General features: G+C 48.2%; 1 protein-coding gene across 6 annotated transcripts in view; it reads left to right on the forward strand.

The window, feature by feature from the left end:
• Positions 1 to 15,418, forward strand: part of UGGT1 (UDP-glucose glycoprotein glucosyltransferase 1) — a 138,180-nt gene that overhangs the window by 82,046 nt on the left and 40,716 nt on the right. For all 6 annotated transcript variants that reach the window (XM_073576459.1, XM_073576460.1, XM_073576458.1 and 3 more), the window contains 8 exons: positions 7,062 to 7,156; positions 9,529 to 9,735; positions 10,754 to 10,885; positions 12,351 to 12,481; positions 12,606 to 12,701; positions 12,978 to 13,080; positions 13,163 to 13,242; positions 14,804 to 14,993. In XM_073576459.1, the coding sequence (XP_073432560.1) occupies positions 7,062 to 7,156; positions 9,529 to 9,735; positions 10,754 to 10,885; positions 12,351 to 12,481; positions 12,606 to 12,701; positions 12,978 to 13,080; positions 13,163 to 13,242; positions 14,804 to 14,993 (1,034 nt within the window). The remainder of the gene's footprint in view (positions 1 to 7,061; positions 7,157 to 9,528; positions 9,736 to 10,753; positions 10,886 to 12,350; positions 12,482 to 12,605; positions 12,702 to 12,977; positions 13,081 to 13,162; positions 13,243 to 14,803; positions 14,994 to 15,418) is intronic.

Below are 15,418 nucleotides of genomic sequence, written 5' to 3' on the forward strand. Positions count from 1 at the left end.
GCCAGAAAAGATGTGGGCTCAGTGCCGGAGCCCACATCAAAGGGAGGGAGTCTGACATTGGCGTACATTTACGCTCAATGTCATAAAGTGGTTAAAATTTGTAGCCGTTTTGAAATTTTAACACTTTTCTTTTGTTTACAGCTCGTTGCCTAGGAGACCGACCACTGCTGTTATCTATCTTGCAAGCACTGCAGGATTAGGCGGGAACAGCGCTCTCTAGCGATCCTGGCCATCTTCAAAACAGTGCTTACAAGCTCGGTAGACAGCATGGTGTGCTGTCTCACAGTGGTGGTCGATATCCAAAGCAACAAGCTACAAAAGAAAAGTGTCAATATCTCAAGAACGGCTAAACATTTTAATAAGTAAAAAAATTGCTCATATTTAGAAGCACTATCCGACAAAATCCATTTATAAAGAAGGGAATATAAACCTTTGATGTCTGATGGAGGCACACACGGCATGTTATCAAGTTTACATAAACCACCAGGCAGAAGAAATACTTTTTACTGACTAGTGTCGGCCATGGAAATCTGTCAGCAGTTTTTGTCCATGTAATCTAAGAACAGCGTGTAGTAGGGTCTGAGACACTGATTTCAGCGGTCACTTATTAGACTGTGTGCTGTTGTTTCTATACAATGAAAGTTTTATCACCAGGACATTATCACCACCCAGACTAGCTCCCTTGTGCCAAGTAGTCTGACCATACCCCTTTCTGTGATGGGCAGCTCACTTTTTATAGACATTGTACACAGAGAACCTGGCTCTGCTACATCTAGCAGTTGTGTCACAACTGCTACACTCAGTAATCTAAGTGATACATCGCTGGATTCTGGGTCTTTTTTCCTACATTATGCTGCTCTCAGATGAGGTAGCAAAAACCTGCTGACAGATCCCCTTTAATAGCAGGGTGTGTGACCACGGTGAAGGGGATCTTGCCGTAAGTCCAAAAATCCAAATTTCTCGTTCGCCTTATTGGGGGACACAGAGACCATGGGTGTATGCTGCTGCCACTAGGAGGCTGACACTATGCACAAAAAAGGTTAGCTCCTCCTCCGCAGTGTACACCCCACCGACCGGCAGGGAATTCCTCAGTTTAGCTTAGTGTCAGTAGGAGGTGGACACGGGTCTTTCATTAGACCCATATCTACCTCGTCGTGCGTCGTTCCTTTACAGGTTCTACGGAGGGATACAGAGTGAAAAGTCACATCTGTACTCCCACATGGAGTCTGCGAGTACGGCGTGTACTGCCACCCCGTATCCTTGCAGTTCTCCGCGGCAGGACCAGCCAGACGGACGCCGACACCAAGACGTGCCAGCGACTCCAGGGGTCCTTGTCGCCAGTCTCCCTCCCACTCGCCTACCAGAGCCTGTCGGTTGGATGAGACGCAGGAGTTCTTCAGTCCCAGGTAACGGATCGGGGATGGGTGAGTATGGATTTTTTATTTTTATTTACCTGGCTGCCCATTCCCGACGGACAGGGGGTGCGCCTCTTCAATGGCACAGGGAGCGGGCGCTGCGGTCGCTCGCAGTCGCCCTACGCCCATAGGCACACCATGCTCCATATTGCTGGCCCCCGCGTTCCCCCCTTCCCTCCCCCCTTTCTGGGGACAGGGAGTACAGGGCCTCTTCCTCTCCTTCTTCCCTTGGACGCGGCTTCCGGCGGTGGCGGCGTCCTTTTTCCGACCTCCGCGCCGACCCCCTGCTGACAGGCGGCCGCCGCAACTAATTTAGGCCCCGGCTTTAGTTCGGGCCTACCGCAGCGTCGCGGCCACGCCCCCCGCCCCTTTCTTCTAAGCGGGCTTCTCTCCCGCTCTTCCCAGGCCGTCCCACCGCCTGTCCTTCACCTGCCCAGCCTGCTATTGGCCAGAGGGCAGAGAGTTTTAACCCTGTGGTGTGCTCCGCCCTCCCTCCTCTCCTGGACGCGCGCTCTTTCTCAGGCAGGCGCCATTTTCCCAGCCTGTCAGCCGGACACCAGCTCGTCACCGGATATCACCATCTGCCAGCTGGTTTTTCGCTCAGGTGGTCTGTCGGCCGGATTTCGCTCTGACCCGCATCCACTGACAGGTCGCAGAGCATCGCTTCTGGGGACACCGGACCGTGAGTAGCTCTGCACTGCAGACTGACCCTTCTCCGCCCTCTGTCCCCCAACCTTCCGGCACTACCTCAGCTTTTCCCTATGTCTAACTTCAGCCTGACGCCGTCCAGGGGCCATCTACTGCCCCAGGTGAGGGTGAACCCCCCCACGCCTGGCTGGGCCTCCTCTCTATCTCAATCAGTGGCAGACCTCACCAAGGTGTCTCAGTCACTGGTGACCGTTCTGGATACGTTGCCCCTGGACTCTTCGGCAGGGCCAATCAGGTCCCAAGTTATTCCATCTGAGTCAGCCAGCGTTAGTCGCAAAAGACCCAGCCGGAATCCTCTCCTCGCCCCATCTCACCGCATAGCCCTTCTCAGCAGCCTCCCACTCGGGCCTCCTCTCCCGAGTCAGGTGAAGCGCTTTCGGACAGGTCATCTGAGGGGATTTTAGAGCTGGATTCAGACCAGGATGCAAACATGAAGTTCACAGTGCAGAACCTCATTGCAGCGATCCATCATACCTTCGATATTGCTGACTCCCCTGCGAAATCCTCAGATCAGGAGGTTTCGTTCAGATGGGCAGAAACTCCCTCCAGGGTATTTCCTTTCCATTCCGAGTTTGGAAAGATTTTTACCAGGGAAAGAGAGGATCCGACCAGACGCTTTCAAAGAGGAAAGCGTCTCGGCGTACTCTATCCATTCGCTAAGGAGCTCACGGACAACTGGTCTGCTTCTCCCTCGGTGGATCCGCCCGTGTCCAGGCTTTCCAATAATACGGTTCTCCCGCTTTCAGGTGTGGCGTCCCTAAAGGATTCTAATGACAGGATTATAGAATCCCTGGCGAAGTCTGCCTTCGAAGCGGCTTCAGCGGCGGTATGTCCAAGCTTGGCTTCTTCCTGGGCAGCAAAGGCCATAGCCACGTGGGCAGACTACCTTCGTAAGGGCATCTTGGATAAAGCGCAACCGGAGCGTTTGGCCGATCTCGCCAATCAGATCTTCCATGCGGGGGTCTATCTTCTTTCCGCTTCCTTGGATGCCGCATCCTGCGCAGTTCAGGCGTCAAGCAACGTAGTTGCAATTCGACGTACAATTTGGCTAAAGGCCTGGCAAGCGGACTTGTCTTCTAAAAAGTCCCTCACTAACCTGCCTTTTCAGGGGGTGCGCCTCTTTGGGTCCCAATCGGACCAGATTATTAAGGACGCCTCTGGAGGCACGAGTTCACTCCTCCCTCAGTCCAAGCCTCGCAGTCCTCCACTAAGGCGTCAGTTTCGACCCTTTCGGGCTTTCCGCCGTTTCAATACGGCAGACAACTCCAGCCAACAGAGACCGCAGGCTCGCCAGGATAGAAAGTTTCCTTCAGACCCACTCCTTCCTGGTGATCCCACTCTTCCCAGGGCAGACCGTCCAGATCTAGATCTGGACGGTCTACTTCAGCATGACTATCGTCGGGCACTCGAGGGGTCCTTCCAATTGGGAGATCGGCTTCCTTCAGGGACGTTTGGCTGGCCTCCGTAGAGGAAGCTTGGGTCAGGGAGGTCGTATCCTCAGGATACAAGATAGAGTTCGTCTCTCTTCCACGGGATCGTTTCTTCGAATCCCAGCCTCCAAAAGATCCAGCCTTGATCTCGGGGTTTTCTACGGCTATCGCCTCTCTCCTCAGTTCCGGGGTGATTGTGCCCTTTCCCGAATCGGAGCGCTTCACAAGGTTCTATTCGAACCTGTTTGTAGTGCCGAAAAAAAAAAAAAAAAAAAAAAACGGCGCAGCTTGACCCATCTTGGTTCTCAAGCCGCTCAACAAGAGGGTCCGCCTTCGCCACTTCCGCATGGAGTCGCTTCGCTCGGTCATCGCTTCCATGGAGGAGCAGGAATTCATGTGCTCAATAGACATCCAAGATGCCTATTTACATGTTCCAATTTTCTCCGGACATCAGAAGTTACTGCGTCTCGCGATTCGGCAGCACCACTACCAGTTCGTCGCACTGCCCTTCGGTCTTGCCACCGCTCCCAGAGTCTTCACTAAGATCATGGCTGCGTTGTTGGCTTCATTGAAGGTCAGAGGTCTCGTTCTTTTCCCGTACCTCGACGATATTCTGATCAAAGCTCCCTCATTTCAACAGGCTCACCAAAGTTTGTCAATCGTCCTGGACACTCTTTCCAATTTCGGGTGGATCATCAACAGGAAAAAGTCCTCTCTGATTCCTACCCAACCTCTGGTCTTTCTAGGCGGCCTACGGTTCGACACTCGTCGGTCAAGGGTCTTTCTCCCACAAGAGAAGATTCTCTCCCTGCAGCAGGAAGTACGATCGCTGCAGATCACACGACTCCCGTCCCTCCGTAAAGCCATGAGGGTCCTGGGAAAGATGGTGGCGGCGATAGAGGCAGTTCCCTTTGTCCAATTTCACGCCAGACCTCTCCTGCAGGCCATTCTGTCGAGGTGGAACAGATCGCCTCTGTCCCTGGATTGCCCTGTTCATCTTTCATACCGGATCAAGCGGTCCCTCAACTGGTGGTTCCTTTCTTCCCATTCACTGGCAGATAGTAACAGCAGATGCCAGTCTCCTCGGCTGGGGGGCAGTGTTCCGCAACCACACGGTTCAGGGCCGATGGTCGGATCGGGATTCAGCTCTGCCGATCAACGTCCTAGAGATTCGAGCGATCCATCTGGCTCTCGTTCACTGGGAGAAACTCCTCAAGGGACTGCCTGTCCGGATTCAGACAGACAATGCCACAGCGGTGGCGTATGTCAACCGCCAAGGGGGGACACAGAGTGTCTCAGCTCTGGCGGAGGTGTCCAAGATTCTTCTTTGGGCGGAGATCTCCGTTCCGACAATCTCCGCGGTACACATTCCCGGCGTAGACAACTGGGCCGCCGATTTTCTCAGCCGGGAGGGCCTCGCGGCGGGGGAGTGGTCCCTACATCCGGAGGTGTTTCTTCTGCTCTTCCGTCGGTGGGGCACCCCGGATGTAGACCTCCTGGCGTCTCGCCTCAACAGGAAAGTCCCACAGTTTGTTTCCAGGTCTCGAGACACTCTGGCAGTGGGCGCCGACACTCTGGCCGTTCCTTGGTCGCAGTTCGAACTCCCCTACCTGTTCCCTCCCCTGCTTCTTCTGCCCAAGCTGTTGAAGAAGATCAAGGCAGAAGGAATTCCAGTCATTCTCCTTGCCCCGAATTGGCCCAGAAGGTCTTGGTTCGCGGACATTGTCAACCTTCTCGCGGGCGCCCCCTGGAAGCTTCCAGACAGAACAGATCTGCTGTCTCAAGGTCCGATTTGCCACCCCAATTCTCGGCCGCTCATTTTAACGGCGTTGCTGTTGAGACCGAGGTTTTGAAACAAGCAGGATTTTCCAACCAAGTAATTCAGGCCATGATCCGAGCCAGAAAGCCATCTTCTTCCAAGATCTACTACCGTACTTGGAAGGCCTATTTCACTTGGTGTGAGTCCTATGGCTTCGCGCCCATGTCTTTTTCGCTCCCTTCAATCCTAGCGTTTCTTCAGGCAGGACTGGATGCGGGGCTTGCCCTCAGTTCCTTGAAAGGTCAGGTTTTGGCACTGTCCATTTTGTTTCAAAAGACGTTGGCTTCCTGTCCTCAGGTCAAGACCTTTCTTCAGGGAGTGGCTCACACGGTTCCGCCGTACCGGGCGCCCGTGGATCCATGGGACCTTAATCTGGTTCTAGGGGTTCTGCAAGGTCCTCCCTTTGAACCTATCAGAGATATTTCCCTTTCTCTCCTTTCTTGGAAGGTAGCCTTTCTGGTGGCCATCACTTCCGTCCGGCGCGTGTCGGAATTGGCAGCTCTTTCTTGCCAATCTCCCTTCCTGGTACTTCACCATGATAAGGTGGTTCTACAGCCTCCGCCCTCTTTCCATCCGAAGGTGGTGTCTTCGTTTCACCTCAAGGAGGAGATCGTTCTGCCGTCCTTCTGTCCGAGTCCCGCTCATTCCCGAGAGCGGTCCTTCAACAGGCTGGATCTGGTTAGGGCGATAAGGGTCTATCTGTCTAGGACGACTCCCTTCCGAAAGACAGTCGCTTTTCATTATTCCAGACGGGGCGCGGAAAGGTCTCCCGGCGTCAAAGGCCACTGTTGATCGCTGGATCAAATCGGCAATTTTGGAAGCCTACCGAGTTAAGCGTCGCGGAGCCCCTCCGGGATCAGGGCCCACTCTACTCGGGCAGTGGGTGCCTCCTGGGCGGTACGCCACAGAGCTTCTGTGCTGCAGCTTTGCGAAGCTGCATCCTGCTCATCGGTTCACACGTTTGTGAAATGCTGCAGAGTCCACACCTACGCTTCGGCGGACGCCAGCCTAGGTAGAAGGATTCTGCAGGCGGCGGTGGTGAGTCCGCTGGCCTGATGGAAGTTTGTTTCCCACCCCAGGGACTGCTTTGGGACGTCCCATGGTCTCTGTGTCCCCCAATAAGGCGAACGAGAAAACAGGATTTTTAAGTTGCTTACCGTAAAATCTGTTTCTCGGAGCCTTCATTGGGGGACACAGCACCCTCCCAAGTTCTACAACTCCTGTCCTTATGTTTGTTGGTTATTTACAGTTGAGTTGTCTGTTCTGTTTTTCAATCTATTCTGTTGCTTCTCCTACTGCTTTCTCACTAACTGAGGAATTCCCTGCCGGTCGGTGGGGTGTACACTGCGGAGGAGGAGCTAACCTTTTTTGTGCATAGTGTCAGCCTCCTAGTGGCAGCAGCATACACCCATGGTCTCTGTGTCCCCCAATGAAGGCTCCGAGAAACAGATTTTACGGTAAGCAACTTAAAATCCTGTTTTTCTCACAAATGTGACTGAATCTGCAGTGGAGCCTCCAGTTCAGAAGTGAATACCAACAACCCATGCAAGATCTGTGCTAATCTGCTCATCTTGTGCCTGTGTACGAGTATCGGACAACGCTGCCCGTCTATATGGGACCTGCTGTGATTTCCTCCTTTGCTCCCTGCAGTCCATCTTCCCATCCTAACTCTTGCTCTGTTTGGTGCAGATGACTCTTTTGTTAGACCGGTCACATTTTGGATCGTGGGAGACTTTGACGAGCCCTCCGGACGTCAGCTGCTGTATGACGCCATTAAACACCAGGTAACGTCTCACCTGCACACGTATCGCAGCGGTATGCGTGTACGGCGTAAGTTCAGACATAACTAAATGTGCCGGGGAGGGTGTCATAGAAATGCTCTGCCCTTTCTTAAAGCTTCACAATAGAATCTAATCTTCTTGTTAAATAAATCTCTTTGACTTGATGGACCTGGTGTACTTGCCTTGAAAACACGTCAGAACGGCTGTATAATCCTTTGTGAAGGTTTCTTTGCTTAAGATTAAAAAGTGAAGAAATGCTCTGTTTAATTTGAGGACTGTACAGACATTCCGATCTTAATTTTTCTCAGCAAGTACACCGGCCTTGTCAGGTCTAAGAGATCTAATTAATACTGCGTAGTTTGTCAGAAAAGATCCACTTTTAGGCAGTGTATACACTGACAATATCACATCACAAAAGACACCAATATATAAAAACTATTACAAAAAACAAGTCAGACTACAGAGATGGATGACAGGTAAGTATAAATTGTGTTAGTCTTAAGAAGTGTTAGTCATTTAATAGTTACAAAATCCGTTGCAAAACTATTTCTAAGAAATTAGACTCTCACATGGAGAAAAGGTGCTCATACATTCAGAATGACTGCGAACCACAAGTGGTATGCTGTCTCCACCTAGTGGTAGAAAATATACAAGCTCGGATACGGAAAACGTGTACAATGGAGTGCCTTATAGAAGACAATATATAGCTTAGATATAGCATCAAGGACCAACTCAACGTATTAAATCAAATGAGAGGGTCAAAGAGTATATTAACCCATAAAAAATATTTTATTAAATGCTAAAAGATGATTAAACAAAGTAACCCTACCAAAAAGCATGACTATTCATGGGGTAATCATGTTGAGGTATAGCCTGTAAGTTACTTTATCTAGTGAGCTACCACTAGGTATCAAATAAGCACTTAAGTAGGAAAGGAATTATTGCACATATATAAATTATGAGAAAAAAAATCATGTTCATAAAGGGTTAATACCCGTGCAAATACAGATACTAAGCAACAATCTGGTAATAAAAAGTGCTAGAGTATAAAGAATTATTGCACGTTTTTTAATCAAATCCAGCAGTGGTTAATGCCCATACCAAAACAAAGCAACAGCATGGGGGCAAAAGTGCTGACACCAACATATACAATGGAGTCGTATTGCAAACCTCAAGCCTCCATAGCAGCTTGTGGTCATCCTCATGTGAGGTGGAGAGTGAAATAGGTACAATATGTGAATAAGTTTAAAGTGCCCGCTGTGCAAGAAAAGAAATGTTAAGCAATGATTAGGCAAATACCTACAAAATGAGTAGTTGAATAGACCCCAACCTGCCGCCCCTACGCGCGTTTCGCCGTGTCTTCGTCAGGAGTTATAACCACATATTTACTTTCTTGATATCATTTTGGGAAACCCCTTTGTTTATATACTATATAGCACAAATAGCCTTTTTATAATAGGCATCTATGGGTTAGGAAATGTTAGGCTCCAAATAAAATGATAAAGCGCAAATGTTTATAGACCAATCTTGTGTTTAATGGCGCAAGCACCTATCCAAACGCCTGGTTCCAGAGGCGGATTAAACGACCATCTGAATGGGGTTCTCTAGTGCCATTCAAGACAAATGACTGCAGATATCCATAGGTCAGGAAATGTTCCATGTGCGATAGAATGAGGAAAATAAAGTGCAAGTGCTAACTGTCACAGATCTGGACATACAGGTATCAAAAGCCCACAGATTAAAGGTGTAAAATAAGAACAACACTTCAGAGGGCAAATAAACACTATATATTTACCAAATTAGACCCCCTAACGTGCGTTTTGCTTAGTGCTTCCTCAAAGGGTACGCTCCTCAGAGGGTCTAATTTGGTAAATAAATAGTGTTCATATGCCCTTTGAAGTGTATATTTGGTGTTTTTTGTGATGTGATGTTTGTTAAAGATTATTCTTAATTGATTGATTTATGCAAACTCCCTCATACTTATAGGACAATTTCAGGCTAATTCTTTTTGAGACGGCTTACCGTAATCTATGTTCAGAACATTTCCAAAGACGTAAAGGGGTATTTTCAAGTTTCAAAGTTATCCGCTATCCCATAATTTCTTGATCGCTGGTGGTTTGACCACTGTGATTCGAGAACCAGGGCTTTTAAAAAAAACAAAAAACCCTGTGAGAATAAAGCGTTGATGGATCCTGCTCTCTGCCGCTCTATTAATTCTTATTGAAGAGACTGAGACCGTTTGAGCTCTGCGATCGGCTATTTCTGGTAGTCCTATTGAATGGGCTTGATCCACCACTGATCTATTCACATGGGACTCGTGATCCCAGTGATCAAGAAATGATTTGCTTTCCTGTTTTTATAATTTTCCTTTCTAGAAATCCAGCAACAATGTAAGAATCGGCATGATCAATAATCCGAGCCAGGATCCGTCTTCTGAAACCACGCGCATCGGCAGAGCCATCTGGGCCGCTCTCCAGACCCAGACCTCCAACAATGCCAAAAACTTCATTACCAAAATCATCAAAGAAGATAACGCCGGAGCACTGTTTGCAGGGCATGACATTGCAGAGTTTGCTGTTGGGGTATGTTCTTTGGACATATGTAATGTATGTGAAGCACGTCTTCACCAACAGTTTATGGCGGGGTCGGCATGGCCCTTATGATGTTACTTCACGGCTCTGTGCTCTTCACCATCAGTGTATGGCTGGTCCGGTATGGACCTTATGACGTGACATCATGGTCTTGTGCTCTTCACCATCAGTGTATGGCCGGGCCAGTATGGCCCTTATGACATGACTTCACAGCTCTGTGCTCTTCACCATCAGTGGTTTGCCCTTCTAACGTGACATCATGTACCTGTGCTGTTCACCAGTGTATGGCCAGGCCGGTATGGCCCTTATGACGTGACATCACAGCTCTGTGCTATTCACCATCAGTGTATGGCCCTTATGACATGACATCATGGTCCTGTGCTCTTCACCATCAGTGTATGGCTGGTCCGGTATGGACCTTATGACGTGACATCATGGTCTTGTGCTCTTCACCATCAGTGTATGGCCGGGCCAGTATGGCCCTTATGACATGACTTCACAGCTCTGTGCTCTTCACCATCAGTGGTTTGCCCTTATAACGTGACATCATGTACCTGTGCTGTTCACCAGGGTATGGCCAGGCCGGTATGGCCCTTATGACGTGACATCACAGCTCTGTGCTCTTCACCATCAGTGTATGGCCCTTATGACATGACATCATGGTCCTGTGCTCTTCACCAGTGTATGGCCCTTATGACTTGACATCATGGTCCTGTGCTCTTCACCAGTGTATGGCCCTTATGACTTGACATCATGGTCCTGTGCTCTTCACCAGTGTATGGCCGGGCCGGTATGGCCCTTATGACTTGACATCATGGTCCTGTGCACTTAACCATCAGTGTATGGTTGGGCAGGTATGACACTTATGTTGTGACTTCATGGCTCTGTGCTCTTCACCATCAGTGTATGGACCTTATGATGTGACTTCATGCCTCTGTGCTCTTCACCATCAGTGTATGGACCTTATGACGTGACTTCATGGCTCTGTGCTCTTCACCTTCCTCCTCAGGGAATGGATGTCAGTCTTTTTCGTGAAGCTTTTGAGTCTCCTAAAGTGGATTTTATACTCTCCCATTCTGCATACTGCCGCGATGTCCTAAAGCTGAAGAAAGGAGAGAGAGCCGTTATTGGCAATGGAAGGGTAAGTATTAGTGTGATTTCATGTGCTGGATCAACATGTTTGTTTCTTCCAACAGTATCAGATACTTGTATTGTTGAGGCTTTTGCTCTACTTTTTCTAAATGGGTTAATCCCATATGGTCCTTTAACAGCATATCTACATGGTGTGCCTTAGATGAGACATGTCTGAGATCAATGGGACCCGCATCTAGAATAGGGGCCCTGCACATGGGAGGAGTAGCTGAGGTCCATTACAAATGATTGAGAATTCCCACCACCTCTCCAGTGACAGCGGATCGTGTCATAGCCCCTTTCTCAAGTTAAATGTGGTTCTGCGTCTGCTTCACATTTATGGCATATCCTGAGATTATGTCATCACGTTTGATGATGTTTATGGAGGTGATTAATAATAAGAAAAGGACTTTTTCAAGTCCAAAAAAAGAAATCAGTGAGCAAAGTAAGTTCTGAAACTTATTAATGCAGATCAGTTATACTATGCGCCCTTGATGTGCTGCTGTGAAAACATTCTCCTGTGACAATCATACCTGGGACCTCCCCACTCGGTGGGTCTGGCAATTCTGAACTCCATTAGTAAATTACATACATTTTTAACACTCATTTTTGTTGGGGGATTGGATAATCCCTTGAATGTTACACATAAATGTCACTTTTGTTTGACTATGCACTGACGGTGTCAGCTAATCTGTGAAGGTTGCAGCCACGCCGCACCAAAAGCATACCTGCACACGGCCTGCATACCCAATGCTAAAGATAGGGTACGCAGGTCGCATGCAGCGTCATGCGCCCATAGGCGGAGCTGACCGGAGGAGGCACGGCAGGGGGCGGAGCTTCACACTGAACGTGCGCTACGCCTCCAAACGCTAGTGTGAAACTAGCCTAACATTGGCACTGCTGCAACACTTTGGTAGCATTAGTTTGGAAGCAGCTTACGACAGAAAATATATCTGGCAAACAGACGTAGCGGTGCACAGCTTGTGGAAAGTGGTGTAAAATATAAAACTGTGGATGAAAATGGAAAAAAGCGGCATTCACCACTTGTATGTGAATAAAAGGACAACTTTATTAGGTCACATGAGGAAAGGAGACAAGAAGTGGTGAATGAGCAACATCTGTTTTGCGTAAATTACACTTCTTATGGAAAGGTTACCTCTTGTCTCCTCTCATGTGACAACCTAATATATTTGCAGTTTTTTCATATACCAGTGATAAGTGCCGCTTTTGTCATATACCGGTGGTGAGTGCCACTTTTTTCACACAGCGGTGGTGAGTGCCGCTTTTTTCACATAGCGGTGGTGAGTGACGCTTTTTCCATGTATTTGATATCTTGGGTAATCTGTGGCAGTTTTCTCGTGTGTGATGAAACCATGCTGTGAAGTTATGGATTACACTGGTAAATACACCTTGGGTGACCAGACTTTCTTCTCTTGTGTTTTTTGTGGACTTTTCATACTACGTTTTCTATGTAGATTATTGGACCTCTGAGAGATGGTGAAATATTTAATCAAGATGACTTCCACCTTTTGGAGAACCTAATTCTGAAGACGTCTGCACAGAAGATCAAGTCTCAGATCCAGAAGCTTGGAGTGGAGGAGGATCAGTATGTCGTCCATATATTCTATCTGATCACACCTTGCCTGTAGTCTCGTCGTGGTAATTCTGTAATCCCCGGATGTAAATGAGATGAAGATGCTCCATGTAACGTTATCCTTTCCTTTCTGCAGTGCCAGCGATCTGGTCATGAGAGTGGATGGCCTACTGTCCTCTCAACCGAAGGGTGAGGGAAGAGTTGACTATGTGCTTACTGAAGATCAGCACAGGTACAGTGTCTCCCCCAAATACCACTGCATTCAGCATTTATATCCCTCTTTATAGTGAAATGGTGCTGGTCCCCCCAAGCAATACCCCCAGGTAATGACCATGCTGTGTGACAAGGAGGTGGCCATGTTTGGTGCCATGGGACGCCTCCTCCTCACATTGGGCGTTATAGCGAGGTGGAGGGTGGATATCCTTCCTGGGGTACATGAGCCAACTTCAGAGAATCCAGATTTTTTTATTGTATGTTTTAGTTGTTTAATGAATTTCTGCTTTTTCAGTGCCGTTAAGATAAGACCTAAAGAAGGCATGATGTACTTTGAGGTGGTGGCTGTTGTGGATCCTGTGACGAAAGCAGCACAGAGAATGGCACCTTTACTTTTGGTACATTTTTTAGCTTTTAGAACCCAAAAAGCCGTAAATGGGACCTCCGACTGGATGTCATTTTTGCTTTTTGTCATTCTAGGTTTTGAATCAAATCGTAAATATGAACTTACGGGTGTTCATGAACTGCCAGGCCAAACTATCGGAAATGCCCCTCAAGAGGTAACAATGTGGCTGCTACTGATTATTTCGTAGATCACATTTTTTCCAATTTATCCAAAGCAAGTTGGCAGCGAGGCGATCAGCATTAAAAGGGGCATTAAAGGGAGTCCTGAAAATAGCCAAGGAAGTGCGTTCAGCTATTTTCAGAACTCTCACAGTAATCAATAGAGAAGGGCATTAATGCGAGTCCTCCGCTCCATCTAGTGCCTTCTCCAGTTAGATGCAGGTGCCTTATTTTAGGGGCAGATCCATAATGTCCAAATCATGCAAACCCTTTAAAACGCTTTAAAAAGGTGTGGTCCTGGGGTCAGAGCTCTCTAGTTTAGGTCATCTATCAGGCTCAGTTTACAGTATTCTATGTTTGCTGTATGCAGCAAACATCCAAAAGCCTCCTTTCATATGACGGAGGAGAACATTGTGTACTTTTTGGCTTCTGTCAGGTGGGTATATGTCAGTGTACTGTTGTATGATTTGGAATAGCATAGTAGAGTTTTCTCTGTTATAAGTTGGGAGACATCCAACGTACGAATTGTGATGTGATCAGAGCCTTAGGTATATTAATGAGAACAGGCTGGCACGGACAGATTTCTGTGATGGTTCTTCCAATGCATAATGGTCCTTACAGATGCTCTCTATCAGAGCACACATTGTGTGGCAGTAAAAACGGGGCACTAATGGCCAACATGGTGTTACTTCATGTTGACTTGGCGTCTTGCCACCCGTTGGCACTAATGCAGCTTCCGTAGAGCAGCAGTGTCGGGCTCATCTGATAAGGTGGATCCACAAAGCCTCAGGTCTGGGTGGGCACAAGGACCCTGGGCACTGGTGCAGCAGGCAGGAGGAACGCACGTGGGGAGCGAGGACTTGTCACACACAGGAAACTCAGGAACAGTAGTACAGGTGAAATGGAACAAAGAAAGGATGAATGCAATACTGGGTCCAGCAGTAGTTTGTTTGCTGCAACCTATGGTTTAATGCAATATGGTAGAGCGAAGGTTAACCTGCTAAGCTAGTGGAGCATATCAAACACAGGACACTAGGGCCTCAATCCCTATTGAATGTGAAAGACAGGTGAATGTCTTAATGGGCCTTAAATAGGCCAAGGGAGATGATATCATCAAGTTACGCTGGGTTACATGCAAAACCTGACGTGGAGCACAACAGAGGGCAGTGGACCCAAGGGAAGGAAGCGGATCCCGGGATAGATTTGTAACAGACAGATTGATTATACACGCTGACAAAATGGTGAATGAAACCAGTGTACTGGGCATGTGAGGACCGTAATCCCTATCAGCACGGGCACTTCTCAGTACAGTATTGCTGTCCTTGGTGAGTACATTGGATGGATCTTTTTTCATGCCTCTATAGATCATGTGACTGAGTCCTTTGGACGAGCAGCCCTTGGCCAACTACTGCTACTCATAGAAATGTGATGGCAGAGCAAAGTATAGGCTGGATCGGTGAAACTTCACATAACTCCTGCCTAAATCTTTTCTACAAACCACTTAGAATACAGCTGTAACATTACGCGTAACGGTAACGGCGTCTCTCTGTTTTTCAGCTTTTACCGGTACGTGTTGGAACCAGAGGTTGTCTTCACCTCTGACTATAAGATAGCACCAGGTCCTATTGCTAAGTTTTTGGACATGCCCCAGTCCCCGCTCTTCACCCTGAGCCTGAACACCCCGGACAGCTGGATGGTGGAGTCGGTGCGGACGCCATATGACCTGGATAATATCTATTTGGAAGAGGTAATGATATAACGCACCAATGTGGCCGCTTCTTGCTCTAAGCCAAGCAACGTGAGCAATGGTGCGAGGCATCCGGACACCGGGAATGCAGCACGTCTCATTACTGCGCTCTATACTGTTTAGTTTTCCTTTATAATTTCCAATTTAGGAGGAAATATACATTGTGACCGCCGTAAACATGCAGAGTATATAGACTGGAGAGTTCATGAAGACTGGCGTTACATTAGTCGCTGACGTCAAATCACTTAATCTGGTTGTTCCGGTGCGACAAGCTCACACATGATGCTGAATTGTTGATCAGAGAGATATTTTACACCAGCTTTGGGGATTTAGGATAGTACATCTGCCAGGCCGTATTTGGCCAGGCCCCCTTAAAGCCATGACCACGAAAAATGGTGACATCAGAGTAAAAATGCCAATAGTCA

The sequence above is a fragment of the Dendrobates tinctorius genome, unplaced genomic scaffold (assembly GCF_039654945.1).
Source record: "Dendrobates tinctorius isolate UK_male_01 unplaced genomic scaffold, ASM3965494v1 ptg000049l, whole genome shotgun sequence".
In the NCBI taxonomy this organism is placed as follows: Eukaryota; Metazoa; Chordata; class Amphibia; order Anura; family Dendrobatidae; genus Dendrobates; species Dendrobates tinctorius.